General features: G+C 33.5%; 1 protein-coding gene across 1 annotated transcript in view; it reads right to left on the bottom strand.

Moving 5' to 3' along the window:
• The window catches only part of Lrp1b (LDL receptor related protein 1B), a 1,856,415-nt gene that overhangs the window by 585,620 nt on the left and 1,248,676 nt on the right, over positions 1-22,119 (bottom strand). The window contains exon 32 of the mRNA XM_058585368.1: positions 20,120-20,269. Coding sequence (XP_058441351.1) covers positions 20,120-20,269 — 150 coding nt within the window. The remainder of the gene's footprint in view (positions 1-20,119; positions 20,270-22,119) is intronic.

The raw sequence follows: 22,119 nt of genomic DNA, 5'->3' as shown, positions 1-22,119 counted from the left end.
CCTCAACTATTATCTACAGTTAACTCGGCTATTGCCGCCACCAACTTTAGATGCAGTAGCATATATTGAGGGACATCAGCAGGGTCTGGAAGCCCAACATAATGGTAAGGTACAGACAATCTGCATGGGTACTACAAGAATATAGGGTAAAAACTGTAATACCTCAGATCCACACTGCAAGAAAGAAAAACACACAGACAACCTGAAAAAACAAGGGAGGAAAGTGCCCCAAACAAACCAGGACACTATAATAACAGAACTCATGGACAACACACTTGATGAAAGGTCAGAGAAGGAGTTCAGAAGTTCATAATTAAAATGGTCTGGGAATTAAAGAATGACCTAAATGAGCAAATTACAGGCAAAAATTGATCACTCCAACAAAGAGATAAGAGAGCAAATACAGGTAGCAAAATACTACTTCAAGAAAGAGATAGAGATGCTAAAAAAAAAAAAAACAGTCAGAAATCCTTGAAATGAAGGAACACAATAAACCAAATAAAAAACTCAAAAGAAAGCATAGCCAACAGAGTAGATCACTTGGAAGAAAGAACGTCAAATAATGAAGACAAATTATACAGTCTGGAAAATAAAGTTGATATCACAGTGAAGATAGTAAGAAACCATGAACAGAATGTCCAAGAATTATGAGACAGCATCAAAAAACCAAACCTAAGAGTTATCGGGATAGAGGAAGGCAGAGTTTCAAACCAAAAAAAAATGCACAATATCTTTAAGGAGATAATATCAGAAATTTCCCAAGCATGAAGAGTGAACTGGAGAACCAAATACAAGAGGCTAACAGGACACCAAATATACAATATTACAACAAGGCACATTATAATGAAAATGCCTAGCATACAGAATAAGGACAGAATCTTAAAAGCCATAAGAGAGAGGAATCAGATCACATATAGGAGGAGACCAATTCAGATCTTGGCAGATTTTTCAACCCAGACCCTCAAAGCCAGGAGATCATGGAACAACATATACAAAGCTCTGCAAGAAAATGGATGCCAACTGAGAATCTTACATCCAGCAAAACCAAGCTTTAGATTTGATGATGAAATAAAAACCTTCCATGAAAAACAAAAGTAAAAAGAATTTACAAATAGAAAGCCTGCTTTCAGTCAGAATGGCAGCTATTATGAAGACAAACAACAATAAGTACTAGAGAGGATGTGGGGGAAAAGGTATACTTAATACATTGCTAGTGGGACTGCAAATTGGTACAGCCAATATGGGGATTCCTTGGAAATCTGGGAATGGAACCACCATTTGACCCAGCTATTCCTCTCCTAGACTATACCCAAAGGACTTAAAAAACAGCACACTACAGGGACACAGCCACATCAGTGTTTATTGCAGCACAATTCACAATAGCTAAAATGTGGAGCCAAACTAGATGCCCTTCAGTGGATGAATGGATTAAAAAAGTGGCATATATACACAATGGAATTTTACTAAGCATTAAAAGAGAATAAAATCAAGGCACTTGCAGGTAAATTGATGGCACTGGAGAAGATAATGCTAAGGTAGCCAATCCCCAAAAAACAAATGCCAAATGTTTTCTCTGATATAAAGAGACTGACTCATATTGGGGTAGGGAGGGGGAGCATGGGAGGATTAGATGAATTCTAGATAGGGAAGAAGGGTGGAAGGGAATGGGAGGGGCCAGGGGATTAGCAAGGGTGGTGGAATATGATGGACATCATTATCCAAAGTACATGTATAAAGACTCAAATTGGGTGGCAACATACTTTATATATAAACAGAGATATGAAAATTGTGGTATATATGTGTAATAAGGATTGTAATGCAAAAAAGTACATGTATAAAGGCATGAATTGGTGTGAACATACTCTATAAACCAAGATATGAAAAACTGTACTGTATATGTGTAATAAGAATTGTAATGCATTCTACTGCTGTGTATTTGAAAAAATAAAATCAATAAAACTAAAAAAAGAAAAAGAAAAAGAAAGCCTTGACTATAGAACATTGTTGGCAAAATATTCCATAAAAACGAAATAAAAAACAATGATTAAAATCAGCAGAGGGCAGTATTACAGTAAAGGAAAATATAATCAGAGAAGAAACCAAATCATGTTAAATACCAAAAATAAACAAAAATGGCTGGGAATACAAAGCATGTCTCAATAATTAACCCAAATGTTAATGGTCTAAACTCATCAATCAAAAGACATAGACTAGCAGATTGGATCAAAGAAATATGATGCCTCCAAGAGACTCATCTCATAGGAAAGATATTCACAGACTGAAGGTGAAGGGTTGGAAAAAATCATACCACTCACATAACTGCAGAAGCAAGCAGGGGTTTCCTTCCTCATATCAATTAAAATATAATAATATAATCAATAACTTAGACTAAACTGACATATATAGAATATTTCATCCTTCAACGAGAGAATACATTTTCTTCTCAGAAGCACATGGATTCTTCTCTAAAATAGACCATATATTATGGCACAAAACAACTCTTAGCAAAATTAAAAAGAGTAGAGATACTGCCCTTCATTCTATCAGATCATAATGGAATGAAATTAGAAATCAAAGATAAAATAAGAAACAAAAGCAACTCTAACACCTGGAGACTAAATAATATGCTACTGAATGAAAAATGGGTTGCAGAAGACATCAAGGAGGAAATTTTTAAAAATTGGGAGGTGAAGGAGAACACAGATACAACATATAAATACCTTTGGAATACTATGAGAGCAGTCCTAAGAGGAAAGTTCATTACATGGAGTTCATTCCTTAAAAGAATAAAAAGTCAACAAATAAATGACTTAATGTGACATCTCAAAGCCCTAGAAAAAGAAGAGTAAATCAACACCAAAAGCAGTAGAAGACATGAAATAATTAAAATCAGAGCTGAAATCAATGAAATTTAAACAGAAGAAACAATTGAAAAAAAATTGACAGAACAAAATGTTGGTTCTTTGAAAAAAATAAATAAAATTGACAGACCCTCAGCCATGATAATGCAGAGAAGGAGAGAGAAAACTCAAATCACTAACATATGTGATGAAAAAGAAAATATCACAACAGACACTACAGAGATACAGAAGATAATTAGAAATTCTTTTGAAAACTTATACTCCAATAAAATAGAAAATATCGAAGGCATTGTCAAATTTCTTAAGTCAAATGATTTGCCCAAATTGAATCAGGATGATATACACAATTTAAACAGACCACTATCAAGTGATAAAATAGAAGACACCATCAGAAGCCTACCTACCAAGAAAAGCCCAGGACTGGATGGATACACAGCCGAGTTCTACAAGACCTTTAAAGAAGAACTAATACCAATACTCTTCAATTTATTTTAGGAAATAGAAAAAGAAGGAGCACTTCCAAATTTATTCTATGTGGCCAATATCACCTTGAGTCCGAAACCAGGCAAAGACACATCAAAGAAAGAAAACTTCGGACCAATATCTCTAATGAACATAGATGCAAAAATTCTCAATAAAATTCTGGGAAATTGAATACAAAGACATATCAAAAAGATGGTGTATCATGATCAAGTTGGAGTCATCCCAGGGATGTGAAGTTGGTTCAACATATGGAAATCAATAGACTTAAAGATAAGAATAGACTTAAAGATAAGAATCATATGATCATCTCAGAAGATACAGGAAAAGCATTTGAAAAAATACAGCACCGCTTCATGTTCAAAGCACTAGAAAACTTAGGGATAACAGGAACATATAGCTCAACATGATAAAGGGTATCTATGCTAAGCCCCAGGCCAACATCAGTCTAAATGGAGAAAAATTGAAGGCATTCACTTTAAAAACTGGAACAGGACAGGGATGCCCTCTTTCATCACTTCTATTTAACATAGTTCTTGAAACACTGCCAGAACAATTAAACAGATGAAAGAAATTAAAGGGATACATATAGGAAAAGAAAAACTCAAATTGGCACTATTTGCTGATGATGTGATTCTATGCCTAGAAGACCCAACAAGTTCCACCAGAAAACTTGTAAAACTAGTAAATGAATTCAGCAATGTATCAGGATATAAAATCAACACTCATAAATCAAAAGCATTTCTGTATATTAGTGACAAATCCTTGAAAAGGGAAAAGAGGAAAACTACTGCATTTACAATAGCCTCAAAAAAATAAATAAATAAAATTGTTGGGAAGCAATTTAAGGAAAGAGGTGAAAGATCTATATAATGAAAATTACAGAACCCTAAAGAAATAAACCAAAGAAGACCTTAGAAGATGGAAAGGTCTACCTTGTTCTTGGATAGGCAGAATTTATATTATCAATATGACCATACTACCAAAAGCACTATACAGATTTAATACAATGCAAATCAAAATCCCAATGACATTCCTCATAGAAATAGGAAAAAAAAAACTGTCATAAAATTCATCTGGAAAAATAAGAGACCCAGAAGAGCTAAACCAATCTTTAGCAGGAGAGTGAAGCAGGTAGCATATATACAGAGATATAGCAACAAAAACAGCATGGTATTGGTACCAAAACAAGCTGGTAGACAAATGGTATAGAATAGAGGACACAGAGACTAACTCACAAAATTGCAATTATCCTATATTAGACAAAGGTGCCAAAAACATGCATTGGAGAAAAGATAGTCTTTTCAACAAACGGTGCTGAGAAAACTGGAAATCTATTTGCAACAAAATGAAATTAAACCCTTATCTCTCACTATGCACAAAACTCAACTCAAAATGGATCAAGGACCTAGGAATAAAACCAGAGACCCTGCTTCTAATAGGAGAAAAAGTAGGCCCTAATCTCCATCATGTGGAATTAGGCCCCAACTTCCTTAATAAGACTCCTTTGGCACAAGAATTAAAATCAAGATTCAATAAAGGGGATGAATTAAAATTCTTCTTCTTTGAACTTGGCATTTCATGAGCAAAAGAAACAATATGTGAGGTGAAAAGAGAGACAGCCTACAACTCAGGAGCAAATCTTTACCCTTCACACATCAGATAGAGCACTAATCTCTAGGATATTAAAAAAAAATCAAAAAGCTAAGCACACACACACACACACACACACAAAAAATACACAATGAATAAATGGGCCAATGATCCGAACATTTCTCAGAAGATGATATACAATGAATAAACAAATGTATGAAAAAATGTTCATCATCGCTAGCAATTAGAGAAATGCAAATCAAAACTACTCTAAGATTTCATCTCACTCCAGTCAGAATGGCATCTATTATGAATACAAACAACAATAAGTGTTGGTGAGGATGTGGGGAAAAAGGTACACTCATGCACTGCTGATAAGACTGCAAATTGGTGCAGCCAATATGGAAAGCAGTGTGGAGATTTCTTGGAGAATTGGGAATGAAACAATCATTTGACCCAGCTATCCCTCTCCTTGGTCTATACCCAAAGGACTCAAAAATAGCATACTACAGGGACACAGTCACATCAATGTTTACAGCAGCACAATTCACAATAGCTAAACTGTGGAAACAATCTTGATGCCCTTCAATAGATGAATGGATAAAAAAAATATATGGCATACATACACAATGGAATATTACTCAGCAATAAAAGAGAGTAAAATTTGTGGCATTTGGAGGTAAATGGGTGGAGTCGGAGGAGATAATGCTAAGTGAAGTAAGCCAATCCCAAAAAAAACAAATGCTGAATGTTTTCTGTGATATAAAGATGCTGATTCATAGTGGGGTAGAGAGGGGGAGCATGGGAGGATTAGATGAACTCTAGATAGGGCAGAGTGGGAAGGGGAGGCACATGGGGTTAGAAATGATAGTCGAATATGATGAACATTATTATCCAAAGTACATGTATGAAGACAAGAATTGGTGTGAAAATCCTTTGAATACAACCAGAGATATGAAAAAAAAATGTGCTCTGTATTTGTAATATGAATGACAATGTATTCCTCAGTCATATATAAATAAAAAAATTTAAAATCATGTGTTTTATTTATTTTTAAAAGTCTGTCTTTATTCTTTTTTTTTCTCCTTTTCTTTTTCCTTTTTTGGTATTAGGGATAGAACTCAGTGGTTCTGTAACACTGAGTTCCATCCTCAGTTCTTTTCATTTCATATTTTGCAACAGGGTCTCATTAAGTTGTTGAGACTGGACTCAAACTTGTGATCCTCTTACCTCAGGTTCCAAAATCCATAATATTACAAGCTAAAGTCACTAAAACCCAATTAAAATGATACCATGTTAACAAAAACATGTGATAGACTTTCAGTCTTAATAATAGTTGTCATAGATGTGATTAGCTTATGAGGATTGGAGAAGTCTTTTTGGAATAGTGAGGGTTTCTCAACCTTGAGTATTTTGACATTTCGACACAAATATTTATTATAGGGAACTGTCCTAGACCTCGTACGATGTTGACCAGTTCCTACTCTCTACCCACTAGATGACAATAGTGGAACTTTAGCCCTGCGGCTGTCATAATACAAAATGTCTGGAAACTTCCCTGGTAGGAAACATTATCTAGGGTTCAGAATCACTAGTGTAGTAGGAATAACTCTAGCTTTGGAGTTACAGAGATGTTTTGTTAAAGACCCATCTTTGAACTTGGGCATTTCATGGTTTTCAGAAGTAATACAGGAGTCATTTAAACTTCATTACATGGTTACTGTGTCTATTAGCACTAATTTGTGTAAATTGTCCAGAATAGAGTGCATATTCTCCAAATAATAGTTACTAAAATAAATATTACAACACATGGGTTAAGAATACATTATTAAATAATGTATATATGTGATAAAAATTGAAGAAATCTTTACCAGCTTTCAAAACCTAGCTATTTACAATTAAAGTATATTTTGGATAAATATACAATCAGTCAAAATAAAAATGTGTTGTGGACTGATTATATCTACCCTTCCTTTGCCCCATTTTTATGCTGAAGTCATATTTTCCAGTATAATATTATCTGAAAACAGATCTTTGGAGGAATTAGTTTTAGATGAGGTCATGAGGGTGGGGTTCTTGTGTTGGGTATGTTAGAAACAATGAACATTTTGTTTCCTTCTTTCTATGTAAAGCAAAAATGTCACAAAGGACTAAGAGAATCCTCATCAGGAACTAAATCAGCCACCATCTTGACCTTCTACTTTCCAGCCTCCAGAACTCTAAGGAAATAAATTTATATTATTTAAGCCATCTATTCTATGGCATTTTGTTATGGCTATCCAAGTTAAGACAACCTCATTTTTAATAACTGCATTGTATTTCATTATATGGATATACATGCAAGGATTCACTACAGAGATATACAAATGAATCTATGAGTCATTTGGGTTGTCTTTTATAATTGGCGTGTAGGGCTCGTTTTATTTTGCTTTTGTTATTTAAAGAATTGATGCAAAGAATATTCTTTGCATACATCTCAAAGAGAACATAACTTTGTGTGAGTGTTCCTACAGGACAAATTCCTAGAAGAATTATAGAATTTAAAATATAAGCCTAATAAATTAGAAAGTGTGATATGCTATTTATTAACTATGTAACCGTACACAATTAACTTGGGCTAACTGAGCCTCATCTGGGAGGACGGCTCATGGCACCTCTCTCATGGGACTGCTATAAGAACTATAGGAGTAAAGATTTGTAAATTAAATTCTATAATGATTTATTTATTTATAATAGTGACTATATTATTAAGCAGAAAAATGCTGTTAGGCCCAAATGTGAGGCTATCTTCACTAACTCAAAACATTCCAAATACCAAAGTTTTTATTTTGTTTTATAAATCATATATATATATATATATATATAATGTTTTTTTTGGATTTCCTCTGCTTTCATTAAGCTGTTTAGCTTCTTTAAAAACAGGCATCATCCAATAAAAGTCTTCTTTTCTTGTTTTTCTATGTACATATAATATGTGACAGAGATGATTGACTATATTTTAAATATAGATCTTGATATTCAATTTTGTTCCTTTTTAGTTATAGTCCTTATTTTTAAATTTTTATTTTAATATTTGTTTTAATAATTATTTCAATTCATCAATGGCTGTGTTGAACCTTAATAAATATTTTGCTAGATTACACTTTCACCAGCAACATACTTTGATCACAGTGGTAGATGTTTTTGTGTCTAAATGGTCATTATTTCATTTATTCAAATGTTCTCATAATTACTGAAAAATTATTAAATACAAAGCACCTTGATGAGAGTCATGAGTGAATAAAATATGGTCCCAAGTTATGGTGAATTGTGACATATTTCCATCTGAAAATTATAAGAAACAAACAAACAAAAATATTCCAGGACTCATTACATACAGCTCAGGGGTAAGGCACTTACATAGCATGCATGAGGTCACATGTGTAAATCCCCAGCACCAAAAAAAAAAAAAAATACACTATATCAGCAAAAATACAAATAGGTTCAGAGGAGGGAAAGATTTCAAATCATACTGGGGAAAAATTGAGCTATGTCTTAAAGGGTGGATGGTATATCACCCATTGGAAGGCAGTCAAGACACCAGCAACAGAAAGGCATCTGACAGAAGAAAGGGTACAGGAAAGAAAAGTAAGACAGAGTTGTGAAAAGTGAAGATGCTCTCTTTAGTGGAAATAGTACTTGACTTGAGCCAGGATACTGGAGCTTAAGTTTCATGGTACTGAGTTATAATAAATGTTTCTAACCCTAAGTTTCTTTATTTATCAGGCAAGAATAATAATGCTGGGAAAAAAGATTTAGGGAATAAAAATGAGGCAAAATGAGCATTTCAGAGTCAGTTGCCTTAATTTCAGCTTCTGACAGTGACTAAACTGGTGGTGCCACTGTACATCCCATGACAGCATATCATGGGAATTTGCAGACCGCAGATACAGATTGAGAACAAACTTAAAGGCTACTGCTGTAGCTCAGACAAGAAGTTATTAAATATTTAACTAGACTTGGAAAAGAAAACACATACATGATTCAAAACAACAACAAAATAAGAATGGTTTTAATCATATTTAAAAGAAAGCAAAACATAGAAATCAAAATATATTTGAAGATCAAGGAAGGAAACCAGTCTTGTTCCCCTCTGAGCTCAAGGCTGAGTGTCTGGAGAAATTACAGAATTACAGCAGAAAATAGAACATTAGAGAAGAAGTTATTTCAGAAGCTGGAATTCAATTTCATTCTACTCAATGAGCAATTTTGCAGAAGTTATCAGTGGACAGTGTTTATTCCCTTGAGGGAATTAAGGAAGATTCTAGGATCATTATAGTTACCAAAATCCCCAGAGAGATCCCCAGTACTGAAAAACTAAAAGAAACAAAACCAAAATACACCAGGGAGTATCAGTGACATTTAGTAGGCAAGGGGTCAAGTATAAGACCCCTTCAGTACACTTTGCAGCATACTGAAAATAAAAATTGTTCTATTTCCTACATGACTATTGGGAATATCAGCTATATCAATAGGTATCTCTGAACCCTTAACTGCATTCTATTTTATATTGAAGTATAAGGCATATTCTACAGGTTTGTTACTAAAATGTTTATTACTAAAGATGGTGTTCACCATTTCAGAAAAGTAAAACCATCATCAATTCTAATGGTTATTCCAGAGTTTCCAACACAGCACTCTTGTGTCAATGAGCTTTTAGTGATTTCATTGCCAGAGATTCTTTACATAGTAAAGGCATTGGTTTGATCAAATCTTATTGTACCCAAGCATTTGTGCATAGATTTTTAAAAATTATTTTCCCCTTGATTTTGATTTATGTTGTATTCTGGCATTACATTCCTTTTTTTTTTTTTTTTACAAAAGAGGAAACAGATGAGAGTCAACCTTACAAATTTGAGTTCATTTCAAATAGTCCTCAAAGGGGTAATTTTCAACAGGGTGCTATTTTAGAAGAGGGGAAAGAGAAAGTACATAGCAGCTTCAAGCTGGGCAAGCTGCACCCTTCACTGTGCGCCCTTTTGCCTCTTGCAATCTCCAGCACAAAAACATCACCACCTCTCCTCTAACTCTCTTCCCATTCTAGCTTTTCTCAGGGCCAGTCTCAATTGCAGCCTCATCATGGAGGCCCCTCCCAAAACACTTGGAGTCATCACTTGCATTTTAAAGCTATGATTTGTAAGGTTCATTTTTATGTGTATCAGTCTATCTTCCCCACCTGATAGTGTTTTGAATCCCATGCATTATCCTACAACTTTCCTTGTTCCCTCATAATACCTAATCCCTGACAAAGTGTAGTCAATTTTCATCTATTGTCTCTTTGCTCCATAGCAAGATAGTGCTTATCAAATTATTTAAACATTAAAACTTTTATTTTAAACATAATCAAATGCAAAAGACCATTATATTGACTCCACTCCTCAAAACAATACCACCACCAATAACAACAATAAAAAAGATGCATTGTTTGTACTCTGCTGGGCACTTTTCAAAATTCCTGTGTTTCTGTGGGTCATAGTTGACACCCATAGGAGTAACAGATGTTTGAGAATGTGCTTGGCTCAAATTACTTTCAGAAAATGAGAATGTAGAAAATTAAAACTTTTATCTAATTAAAAAATTGCAAAGAAAAAGAAAAAAGGAAGAGAGGAATAAAGGAAAAAAGAAAGAAAGAAAGGCAATGGAGGCCTAAGGTAGGTCTTTTCTATCTAGATAGAAAAGGAGGAATTTTTTTAAAAAGGAAATAAGAGGGGGATCTCATAAGAGCACAGACTCTTTGAAATTTTAAGTTTCAGCCCTTTTCACATTCAGAGGGAGAGAGAAATTTAGTGACCTTTCATAAAATACAATCTACATTTGACAACATATAAAATGGATTTGCATCATATAAAACAGAAGAAATAATTCCTTAAGGTGGACTATTACAGGAAAGAACTTCCAAGTTATCAGATGCCCCACTGCTAAAAGGCACCATATAGAATCCTTTCAGACTAGACTTCAGTGAGAACCTGCAAGAGCTCAGTCTGCGGATCTTAACAAGATTAAGTGCCTCAGACCCCAAGCTTGTCACTTGTCATCATTTATAATGTCCCATAGATGTCATGACAACTTGCCATAGTAATTTATCTTAGCAAGTAAAGTAGAAAAAAGACTTGATGATTTCTGCATGCCAGTCTTACTAGGTTGTTTATTATATGCCTATTTTTAATTTGTCTATCATAGTTTTTAAAGTATCTATCTGATGAAATTCATAACAAGTATGCAAATTGAATACTAGACATGCTTTATTTTTAATAAGTCCTAACATTATTTATCATGCTAAATAATATCTTGCTGAAATAGAATACAGGTATAAATTTTAAGAGTGTTACATTGAGAAACCAGCTGAGAGCTTGTGTTATAGGTGAAAATTAATTTTTGCCATTAACTGTGACTCAAGAGTCTTTCAGTTAGCAGAGAGGTTAGGCTTTGTCATAGAAAGTCTAGTGGGAACATTTGAAACAATTAATCCCCAACAATATTAACACTGTGTTCATTCTTAAGCAAATGAATATGACATTCTCTGATATTCAGATGATGTCTAAGAGCATTTTAATCTGACAGCCTTTATTTTCCCATGAGCAAATTATCCATGTGCTGTGAATCTTCATAGCAGCTATCATGATGAATTTGAGTTCCTGAGGTAAGCCTAAATAAAGTATGAACAAATGTCCTTATGGGTTAGATTTGCTAAAACCTTTCAAGGGCTCCCTAAAGGACAGATAATTAGGTTAGTTTGTTAACATTGATTTAAAACAAATATCTTGTACATAATCAAATCAACAGAAGCCAATTTTCACTTATTATAGGACTAAATCTATTTATCTATTTCTGACAAATGACTAAAAATACATGGAGAACATGCCTGTTTCCCTTCTTCTGTAGATCCCAATAGTAGCCAAAAATAAATATCTCTCTAATATTTACTTATTATGCTTACTTCTGGCAAATTGCTTCTTGAAACAGATCAATAGTGTAATATAATTAAGTTGGGCTGATAACATAAAATTCCAACTCAGAGATATTAAGTATTCATGGTAATTATATAAACTTTTATAATTATAAAAATTCTTTTTTTTTTTTAACTGTGGCTCAGGGTTCTGTACAGAAATTCTAGGCCAATTACAATACATTCTAAGATTAGATGGGTGTTAGTGATGGTAACAGATGCTTATAGAAAGTACAAACCTATTCAAGGACAAGAACTTATCAATTTTCTTTTGTAAACGCCCACCAAATTTTCAACTAAAATTCAAAATTAAATTATTTTGCCTAATTTGTAAAACAGGTTAATAGAAACTTGGATAAACTTCACAAATTAAATGTATCTTTTTAATTTTTATCATCTCCTCTGTGTTGATTCAACCACTTTATTTAAAAATACTTTCAGTGATAGAGTACTTACCTGAGCATATAAAAACCCTGAATTCAATCCCCAGAACCACACAAAAATAAATTAAATAAAATAAAACTACTTCTTGCACCCTGGATCAACACATCATGAATAAACTCAGGCAAGATTAAAACACAGTAGCTGCTGTTTTCAAGCTTCACAATTTCACAGAATACAAAATGAAGGCCTAGAATTAACTGACTGTCCCAAATTATGTGGTTGGTTATTACCTAAAATATAATTTTCCTACTTGATAAAATGATAATTTTATCTCTATTTAATCCTAAATGCCCATGAGTTAATCATATAATGAGGACTCCTAATTCATTTGTGTTAATTTATATATATGTGTATCTTTATACATATATAACAATTTATATATATGTATGTAGATAGGTAAATAGATAAAGGTGTATGCATAATGGATAGATGAGCATCTATATACTAGACTGAATGTGTCCCCACACAATTCACATGTTGGCGCCCTAGCCCTAGTGTGATGGCTCTAGGAAGCAAGGCATGTGGGAGGTAATTAGTTCATGGGGACAGAGCCCCCATAGATAGATAGGATTAATCCGGTGTAAAAGGGGCCCCAGAAAGTCTCATTGTCTTGCTCCTTTTTTTTTTTCTCATTTACTTTCCATTCTGAAAATATAATAAGTCAACAGTCTGCAGTCCGGAAGGTCTTCATGAGAACCTGATCATTCTAGTACCCTAAGCCCAGACTTTCAGACTCTAGAACTGTTAGAAAAAAAATAATTTGCTATTTTTATAAGCCAGTCTATAACATTTTGTTACAAAAGCCCCAAACAAAGACATAAGCATATATATATATATATATATATATATATATATATATATATATATATATACACACCCTTAATCATCAAGAATAAAATGCAATGATAATTTTGGAATCCTTATCTATAAACGTAAGGGTTAATATAATACCTACAGATCATACAGCAAAATAAATATTAACAACAAAATTAGATACACAATGGAATTTAAATGGTAGTAACAGTACATGCAATAGACTAGAAGAGAACAATGAATAGTAGCTCAGAAGTGTGAGGATGGAGAGAAGGGTTGAATCCAATCTCATAGCCTTAATACTACTGAGGACTCAAACTCCTGGCTTCAAAAAAAAAAAAATCTTGATTAATTACTATACTACATATTGTGATGGACTTCATCGGGATAGCTGTGATTAAACCATTTTCTGAGCATGAAATCCACAAATTTTAATAATTTTCTCATAGACATAAGGTCTTCATATTTATTTAATATATGCACTTTTTCTTGTAATCTATGGTTGATATATCCTACTAAGTCTTTTCTTGCATACTCTAAAAGCACAAAATGCAAATAAAGTGAAGTTATCTGAATTCCATTTACTTTTCTCCAATTAACAAAAAGCCTATCTTTGCCATTACATTTGTTTTATATGTGTATTTTCTCTCAGCTTCATGAGTTGATTTTTATAACTTTCTCTCCAATTTAAGCATAATATAGGCAGTCTGCTCTTACACTATATAGGTAGAAAGAGAAAAGGAATAGCACGTCAAAATCCATAAACAACTGATAAATCCTAATTTTAATGAACAGTTTTAGCCTCCTTCTCACAAAGGCACTTAATAGTAAAGTAAAGCTTGATTAATTTTAGTTTTTACTTCATTAGCTCAGGCAGGTATTGATAAATAGGGCAATGTTTAAAAATGTGAGAATAAGGTGAATAAAAAGAAACAAAAAGGCCTGTATCTGAAAGCTAAGTGTCCATCAGTTACATAGTTACATAGTTAACTGTACACTATTTCATTACACAAACTCCTTCAAAACCATGTAGGAAGCTGTTTTAGAGTATCATTATGTCATGAACCTGAAGTATACTTATAAAAGAAAAATCTCTTAAGAACTGACTAAATTCTGAGAAAAAATGTCTAAGAGAAACAGTGGTAGATGTCACTTTGGAGCTACCAGCTATTCTATTTGAAAGCAGAAGCTATCATATTCGCAATGTCTGACAGTTGAGAAAGACAATCGACAAGAGCACCTTTAGAAATGGGGAGGAATTTGATGTTCAAAGTTGTAGGCTGGTCAGGAACCTGAAAGGTGTTAAGAGTCTCATCAAACAGTCATTGTATACAAAGTGTCAATTGCATCTGACCAAGTGAACTTGCCAAGTCACTGGAGAGCAGATGAAGCGCACAAAAAAACCTCTGTTTGAATTTTTACAAACTTAAAAGATGTCTAACCTGGTAAGCTACAGAAATCATATGGAAAGATTTATTTCAATGTAATTATATATCTTTTATATTTTTTAAGTGAAAGCACTTAATGATGACATAAAAACTGCAAAATAAGCAAATAACTGAAGAGGTTCTTGTTAGTTCACACAGCATTCCTTCAAACTCCCCTTGCTATTACTTCAAACCTTTACCCAGAGGTTACTATCTTAAGGATCTTTTTTTTTTTTTTTTTGCCTACTCCATCTAATATTTCATCCCTACCACATGCATTTCCTTATCTTTTTGCTCAGTTATTTTCCACTTACACTTAACTATCAGGCTATATGTTTTCTTATTTATCTTCTTTATTGTCTTTCCTCCATGCTACTGTGAAGCCTTGATGAAGTCGGTATTCTTGCCACTATATACATCAGTGGCTGGCACATACAGTAGGCAATAGTACACATTTCTTGATGAATTAAAGAATAAATGTCATTGGATAATCTTCGTTGGTAGGGATGCAAGATTCACATCTATCAATTGCATTTCTTTGCCAAGAGTTGGTGGTACTAACTCTACTCAGTTAAGAGGTAGACCCCATGTTGGTGTGTTCTTCTTCATATACTTAGGCAGAATACAAGGTCTGGCCAGAGAGGATCATAAAACCTTGGAGAGAAATCATATAAACTGTCCTCTACTGCTCTGCCAGGTGATGTTTTAATTTCCCCCCAAATCCCTTGCAATGGCACAGCTAGGTATTGGCCATCTTAACTTTTCCTCTCTAAGCAATTCAATATCACCATATAAAGAATGAGCAAATTGGAGGTGGCAACTGGTTTGAGGACCAAATGAACAACAGGGAGTTGTGGTAGCAGTTGTCTTGGCTTGTACACTGTCGGCCATTGCAGTCAGCCTATACAGTGTGTTAGCCTGTGTGGTGTTTTTCTAAAAAGAATTGATCTTAACCTTTAAAAGTTGTGAGTTTTTAAATGAAAGTCTAGGTTGCTTGCTTTTCTTTTAATGAAGTATTTGTCACAAAAGATTTATGTTCTTTAGAGTAAAAATGAGTGGAGCTGAGAGGTTTTCTACCTCACATGGGGCACTTGTCGTCTCTATTTATCACACTTCCCACCCCTCCAGGTGAGTCCAGCTATTGAAGCCTGCACTCCATTCTCCCTCACCCTCATGTTACTCTGACTAAACTTACATATTTATAGTCTGTCTGACTTTACTAAGCATTCATATTTAAGATTGTTCACAAATAAATGAGCACTCTGGGGATGAAGTAATATATTAATTAGTTATTTATTTCTATATAACAAATTACCCTAAAGCTTAGCATCTTAAAACAAAAAGTATTTGTTATCTCACATGATTTCTCTAAGAGTCAGAAATCTGGGATAGTTATGTAGGTGGTTCTGGTTTGGAGTTTCCTTTGAGGTGCAATTGATCTTATTGCCTTTCATTTTAGCCCTTTGAAATCCTGACTAGGACTAGGACCCCTGGTTTGAAATGACTGACTGACTTGGGGTTAGCTGGAGATCTTGTTTCCTCCTGTGTGTGCTTCCATATTGAGTTGCTTGGTTGTCCCCATAAGGTGGCAGCTGGCTTTGCTCAGAGTGAGTGATCCAAGAAGGAGGGCAAGAAATCTTCTGTCTTTTATGACCTTGTCTCCACAGTTACACATCATTCCTTTTACCTCATTCTGTTTATTAAAAAGGAGTCATTAAGTCCAACCCACACTTAATAGGAGGGAAATGAAGCTCTACTTCTTGAGGGGAGAAATATAAAAGTATTTTTGAAATGATCTCATTCTTGGGGTTTGAGGATTGATAGAATCATCAATTAATTGCTTTATTTTGATCTGGGTATTGCCTGGGTATTACCTTCTACTTTCTCTAACTTTAAAATTTCGAAATTCTTTTCATTTATTTCGATTTTACTATTTCAAGAAAACTGGGAACCCCAAGCATTACAATTTATAATCATCAAAGATTAATAATTAATTAAAATTGTGTTAAGACATTTCTACATTAGTTTTAGGAAAAGCTCTCTTAAATTTTAGTGAAACACCAACTCCCAGTTGTTTGTTATCCTTTGCTTATCTAGTGTCTCTGGGAAGCTGTCATACACTTGTATGTAGGAATCCCTTCACAGCACAATTGTTTTTTTGTTTTCTGGATATATAATTTCAGTTGCACTCTAGGCAATTTTTTTTTAAACATTTGTAACTGCAATCATCAGTAATCCCGTGGATAATGTGAGGTTGCTCTGTTTTACTTTTTTATTGCCTTTTTGTGGCCATAATATTCATCCTCAGCAGGAAGCAGTCATCACCCTTTTCTTCCATTCTCAAAGAGAAAGAGTAGAGTTTCAGAGTAAAGGAAAGGAAGTCTGAACAGAAAGGAGAGTTCAGAGTTTGCCAGGAAACTTCACAGAGATTCCTGCCTTATCTCTCTTTGGTTGTGTTCTCTACATTTTAAACACCTGAACTGCTAGAAGTATTTGCTATATCCAGGTAGTATGTTGGCAGTACAGGCTTTCATAGATTTTTTTTGTATTTATTTTCATTTTTAGGTTTAATTACATTGTAGTGGCCTAGGGAAGTATGTATATATAACCATGTACTTGTTATAGATTTTAAATTGTACAAAAGCAGGTTCCCATGAACAGCTGATGCTGTATCAGATTCAAAACATTGTCACATTATATACATTATGATTTCACCCAAACTTTCTTCCATTCTGACAGTGTGCAAAAACATCTGACTTTCATTTTTTGCTAAAAAGGACTCCCTGATCCATTTTTGAAACTATTCATATCATTAAGTTCTGTAAAGTTAGCATTCACTTCCTCATTAGAACAGAGTCTTAGCATTCATATTAGGGGAAATAAACTTTAATAGTCTTAAATTTTTCTTCAAGGTCATGGTTTTTATAGATATTTTTATTATACACTTCCATATGTAAATTCTATATATTGCACACCATATATAATATACACATATTCACTAAAATTCAACGAATATCCTTGAAATGTTTTGTCTGACTTTTAACAGGTTTCCTGTAATTTACTGGGTTATTTTAGATTGTTTGCTATTTTGGATTGATTTAAAAAATATAATGGAATTCAATTTTTGAAAACATAATGTGATTATTCAACCACTTTTTGAGTTTAATCTGTTTATTTTTATTCAAGTGGTTTAAGATATGCAAAAATACACATAAAATAAATGTTCTTGTTAATTTGGCAAAGCTGAATAAAATACAAACACAACTTTTAAAATAGTATTATAGATGTTAAAGAACAGTTCTAAATAAACTACTACTCTAAAATAGCACAACTATCAGTTACAATATGTGTGTGTGTGTGTGTGTGTGTGTGTGTGTAGCTTCTGGACACACACATGAGAATAATGTCAACATATGGCTAAATTAACGGCATAGGAATTGCCCAAAGACTAAAAATAAAAGTAAATTAAATTGGGGCTGGGGTTGTGGCTCAGCAGTAGAGTGCTCACCTCGCACCTGCGAGACCCTGGGTTTGATCCTCAGCACCACATACAAAAATAAACAAGTGAAATAAAGGTGTTGTGTCCAACTACAACTAAAAAAAAAAAAAATAAATATTAAAAAAATAAATTAATTAAATTGATTTGATTTATGCACGTCAGTTTCTCATCTAGAGGAGAAAAACTGTTTTTTAAAAATTTAGGTTCTAAGAAACTGAAAAGAAAAACTTCATGAAACAGAGCTGAAGAGCAATTTAGAAAAAAAACTACAACAACAAAAAAAGGCACTGAAACAGCTGCTGCAGCATCACATCTCACATCTGAAAATGTCCACTGAGATACAACTGGAGAGGGCTTAACAGATTGAACCAGGGGGCATAGCATTTCAAATCATATATTTGCACAGAACTAAACTTTTAAAAAAGTATTTACACATACATCTCACAAGCAATTCTCACAACTTTGTAACATGGGCACACATAGTTAATATCTGTACATCCCAATTATAAAAATGACATAGAGATCACTTGAGCCATTAATGGTTAGTTAATATATACATTTTCTCTCCTTCAAAATAAAAAAGGAGACTCATTCTTTCTTACACAAATTTTTGTGTAAGATATGTAATCTTTTTAATCCAAACTTTTTTTTTACTTTTGGCCAGATATTGTTAATGATTATGAAAATGAATTTTCACCCTTTTCCATTAATAACTAGTTACTCATAAACATATACTACTGAAAATTGTTACCAAAAAAAAAAAGTATATATTAGTCTGGCACAGTGGCATATCCCTGTAATCCCAGTGGCTGGGAGGCTGAGACAAGAGGATCATGAGTTCAAACCCAGCCTCAGCAACTGCGAGGTGCTAAGCAATTCAGTGAGACCTGATCTTTAAATAAAATACAAAATAGGGCTGGGGATGTAGCTTAGTAGTTGAGTGCCCTGAGTTCAATCCCTGGTTACCCAACTTCCCCCCCAAAAAAGCTCATATTAAATCTGGGAAATGGTCAAAGGGCTAAAATTACAGAATATAGGATATATAGAATTAAAAGATCTAATTTCTTATCTATATAAATAAAACTTAAAAATATATTAGAACTGACTTTTGATAGTAGTATAAGTTATCCTGATTATATCACAACATTAGGAATTGCGAATATAAAGAAATTTTTCTGATATCCTGTAACAAAATGTAACTATTGATATTTATATAAAATATTAGTCTTCATATCTGACTCACCATGAACTTTAGCTGAAAGCCTGCCCAAAACAGAGCCATCCTCACCAAAGAGTATTTCTTATTGGTATTCACTTGTACATATTTTTAAAAATGCAAATTATTATTATTTTTTTAAAGTTTACATTTCAAAAACTGGTTTCCCATGCAATATGGTAGAAGTTCTTTAATTGTTCTAAGGAAAACATTCCTCTCTTTTAGATTCCTGATCACTTATGTTCCAGGCCCCTTTATTTCCTGAAAACTGAACAAAAGGCACGGGAATGAAACTGAAATCAGTAAAACCTCTCTGTTCATTTCTAAAGTTAAGGATGAATTATTGGGTTGAGAGGATAATATCATTAACTTATGTTCATTGGCCAAATCGATCCTGTTCCCTTATTTTTCAAATTATCTATGTGGATGAAGCTATGCTTTAAAAACAAAAATGAAGCAAATTTGACTGTACTATGATGAAAATGCAAGGTTCTTACTCTTCAGAACACTGCAATACAGCCAGAAAAGAACCATCAAAAAATACCAGTCACAGTAAGCCAAGAACCAATCATGGTAAAAAGTTAGTATTGCTAGCAGCACTAAATTCCTAATCTGGGTAGTCTTACGAGTCTGTTTTTTAAAGCTAAAAAAAAAAAAAAAAAGAACTTCTCATAAAGATGTGCAATTTGAATGTGTTTTTGGTGTTAATGCAGCAGTAACTTTCCCAAGCTTTTAATAGGTCACAATTAATCAACCTCCAATCAATAAGAAGCATCCTAGCTATAGAATCATTACACTTACCCATGATAGTTAAGGCTGTAGCTTTTGTTAATTCTTCTTTCATTGACTCTATTACTTCTAAATTACCACCATCCAGGTTGCATCTATTTATGGTTCCATTTCCAGAACTGATCCAATAAAGCTTGTTTTCCACATAGTCTATCGATAGACCTGTAATTAAATTATACAACGTAAACATAATAGCAATCACTTGAATAGCAATATTCACTGAGCACCACTAGATTTGTGGGGAAGAAATGAGTTAAAAGCTCAGATATTTGCCTTAAAGTTAAAACTTGGCTAATAGGAAAATAGTGATATACTGTCTTAACTGGATAGAAAAGATAATTTTATAAGCCCCTAACCAGTATGTCTATTGATTATCAGAGAAGTTTTGTGACATTGAGAGGACTGACAGCTCCATATTACAGATAAGAGAATAGTACCAAAAGCAGTTAAGAAATCTGTATTCTCAGGACATATCTACAGTATTATTGGCATGCTCACCAAGATCACAATCCACATTATAACAATATCTCTGTGGTTCCATGTAGGCCTCTGTGACCCAGAACTACTCAGTAAAAGCATATGTGGACAAGTACCGAGGCATAAAACCAACAAAAAGTTCCTTGGCGCTCACTCAAAGGATAAAGTGAAGAAAGCACAAATGATAGCTTTCTTTAAAAAATTAAAAGGAAAGAGAAGAAGGAAGTAAAGAAGACTGGAGAAAACCACATAGGTTCAATTGCACCCAGAGATGTGCAAACATAGCCTAATTAATTCCTATCTACAGGGAGTTGCAAATCAGAGTGGCACTGATTTACCCAACCAGTTTTAACCAGTAGAAATAATCCAACAATTTTATAGACTATTTCAGTTATTTCCTGATTTTTGATAAGCTTTGCTAATAGAAGACTAGAAGCTTCACCAGAAAAAATCACAATGCATATAATTAGAAATTGCAGGGATATAGTTTTTAGATATTTTTTCAATGACAAGAGAGGGAAATTAAATTTAATTACTAAGGAAATACTAAGGAAATAAAATCAAATAAAAATTACCATTGTCATATTGCTTGATGTAATACCATGAGGGTGAAAACCTTTAACATTCAATTTTATGAGGGAAAGTTTAGTTATTCTGCAATTACCTAAATCACCTTGATGCACCCTTTCATGTAGTAGATAAATCCAAATTCAGATCACTAAATTTTCTAAGAAGCAACTGGTTTTGTCTTTAGCTTAGTTGTCTAATAGCCATGATCACAACTTCATCTTTTATCAGAAATAAAGAATATATGTATTACAGATTAATTGCAAAAAATACAACTCCAATATTTCATATATATATATATTTTTTGTTTGTTTTGTTTTAATTAGTTACACATGACAGTACAATGATCTTGACCTATCATACATTTCTGTTGCCAAATTTTGCCAGGAGTTGAATGAACATATATATTTATAGAGAATTCCTTTAAAATTACGTGGTTTATCTATGCCCATGGGTATTCTAAATTGTACCTCTCAATCAAGCTAAACCATCAGACAACTGCATTTTCAGATTTCTGTGTTTTTGTCCCTCCTTGATGTTCTTTGCTGAATTGGGCTTTGGCACTCTGCCTTTGGTTTGAATGAAAGATGTTGTAAGAAGTAGACATAAGGAAACCTGTTAGACTTCCCAGGATACAGTGTCGGAAAGCAGTATATTATACGATGACCTCTTTATCCAAGGACCCCTGGGAGAAATTTCTTTCAGGGCTCCATGCCAGGAAAAACCATATGTGCAAAATATAAAATTTTAACTGGCCATATTTCTCTCTTTGCTTTTGCTGCAAAGAAACCAAAGAGTCAGATTTGTGACCCATCGCCAGTCGTTATAGAGGAATTGCTTTTATACTTTTAGCTTTACCCCTGACTTTGATAAGCTTATCTATTATATTCTTTCAGCTGGATTATTTAAATTAATATGCTTGTCTAACCTTTCTTAGGGAATACATTTGTTTAAGTTACATTAACCTC

This window comes from Marmota monax, unplaced genomic scaffold (genome assembly GCF_021218885.2).
Source record: "Marmota monax isolate L192 unplaced genomic scaffold, Marmota_monax_Labrador192_F-V1.1 WCK01_AAM20220418_F8-fsc00034, whole genome shotgun sequence".
In the NCBI taxonomy this organism is placed as follows: Eukaryota; Metazoa; Chordata; class Mammalia; order Rodentia; family Sciuridae; genus Marmota; species Marmota monax.
Note: the sequence above shows the minus strand (reverse complement) of the source record. Positions and strands in the feature narration are given on the sequence as shown.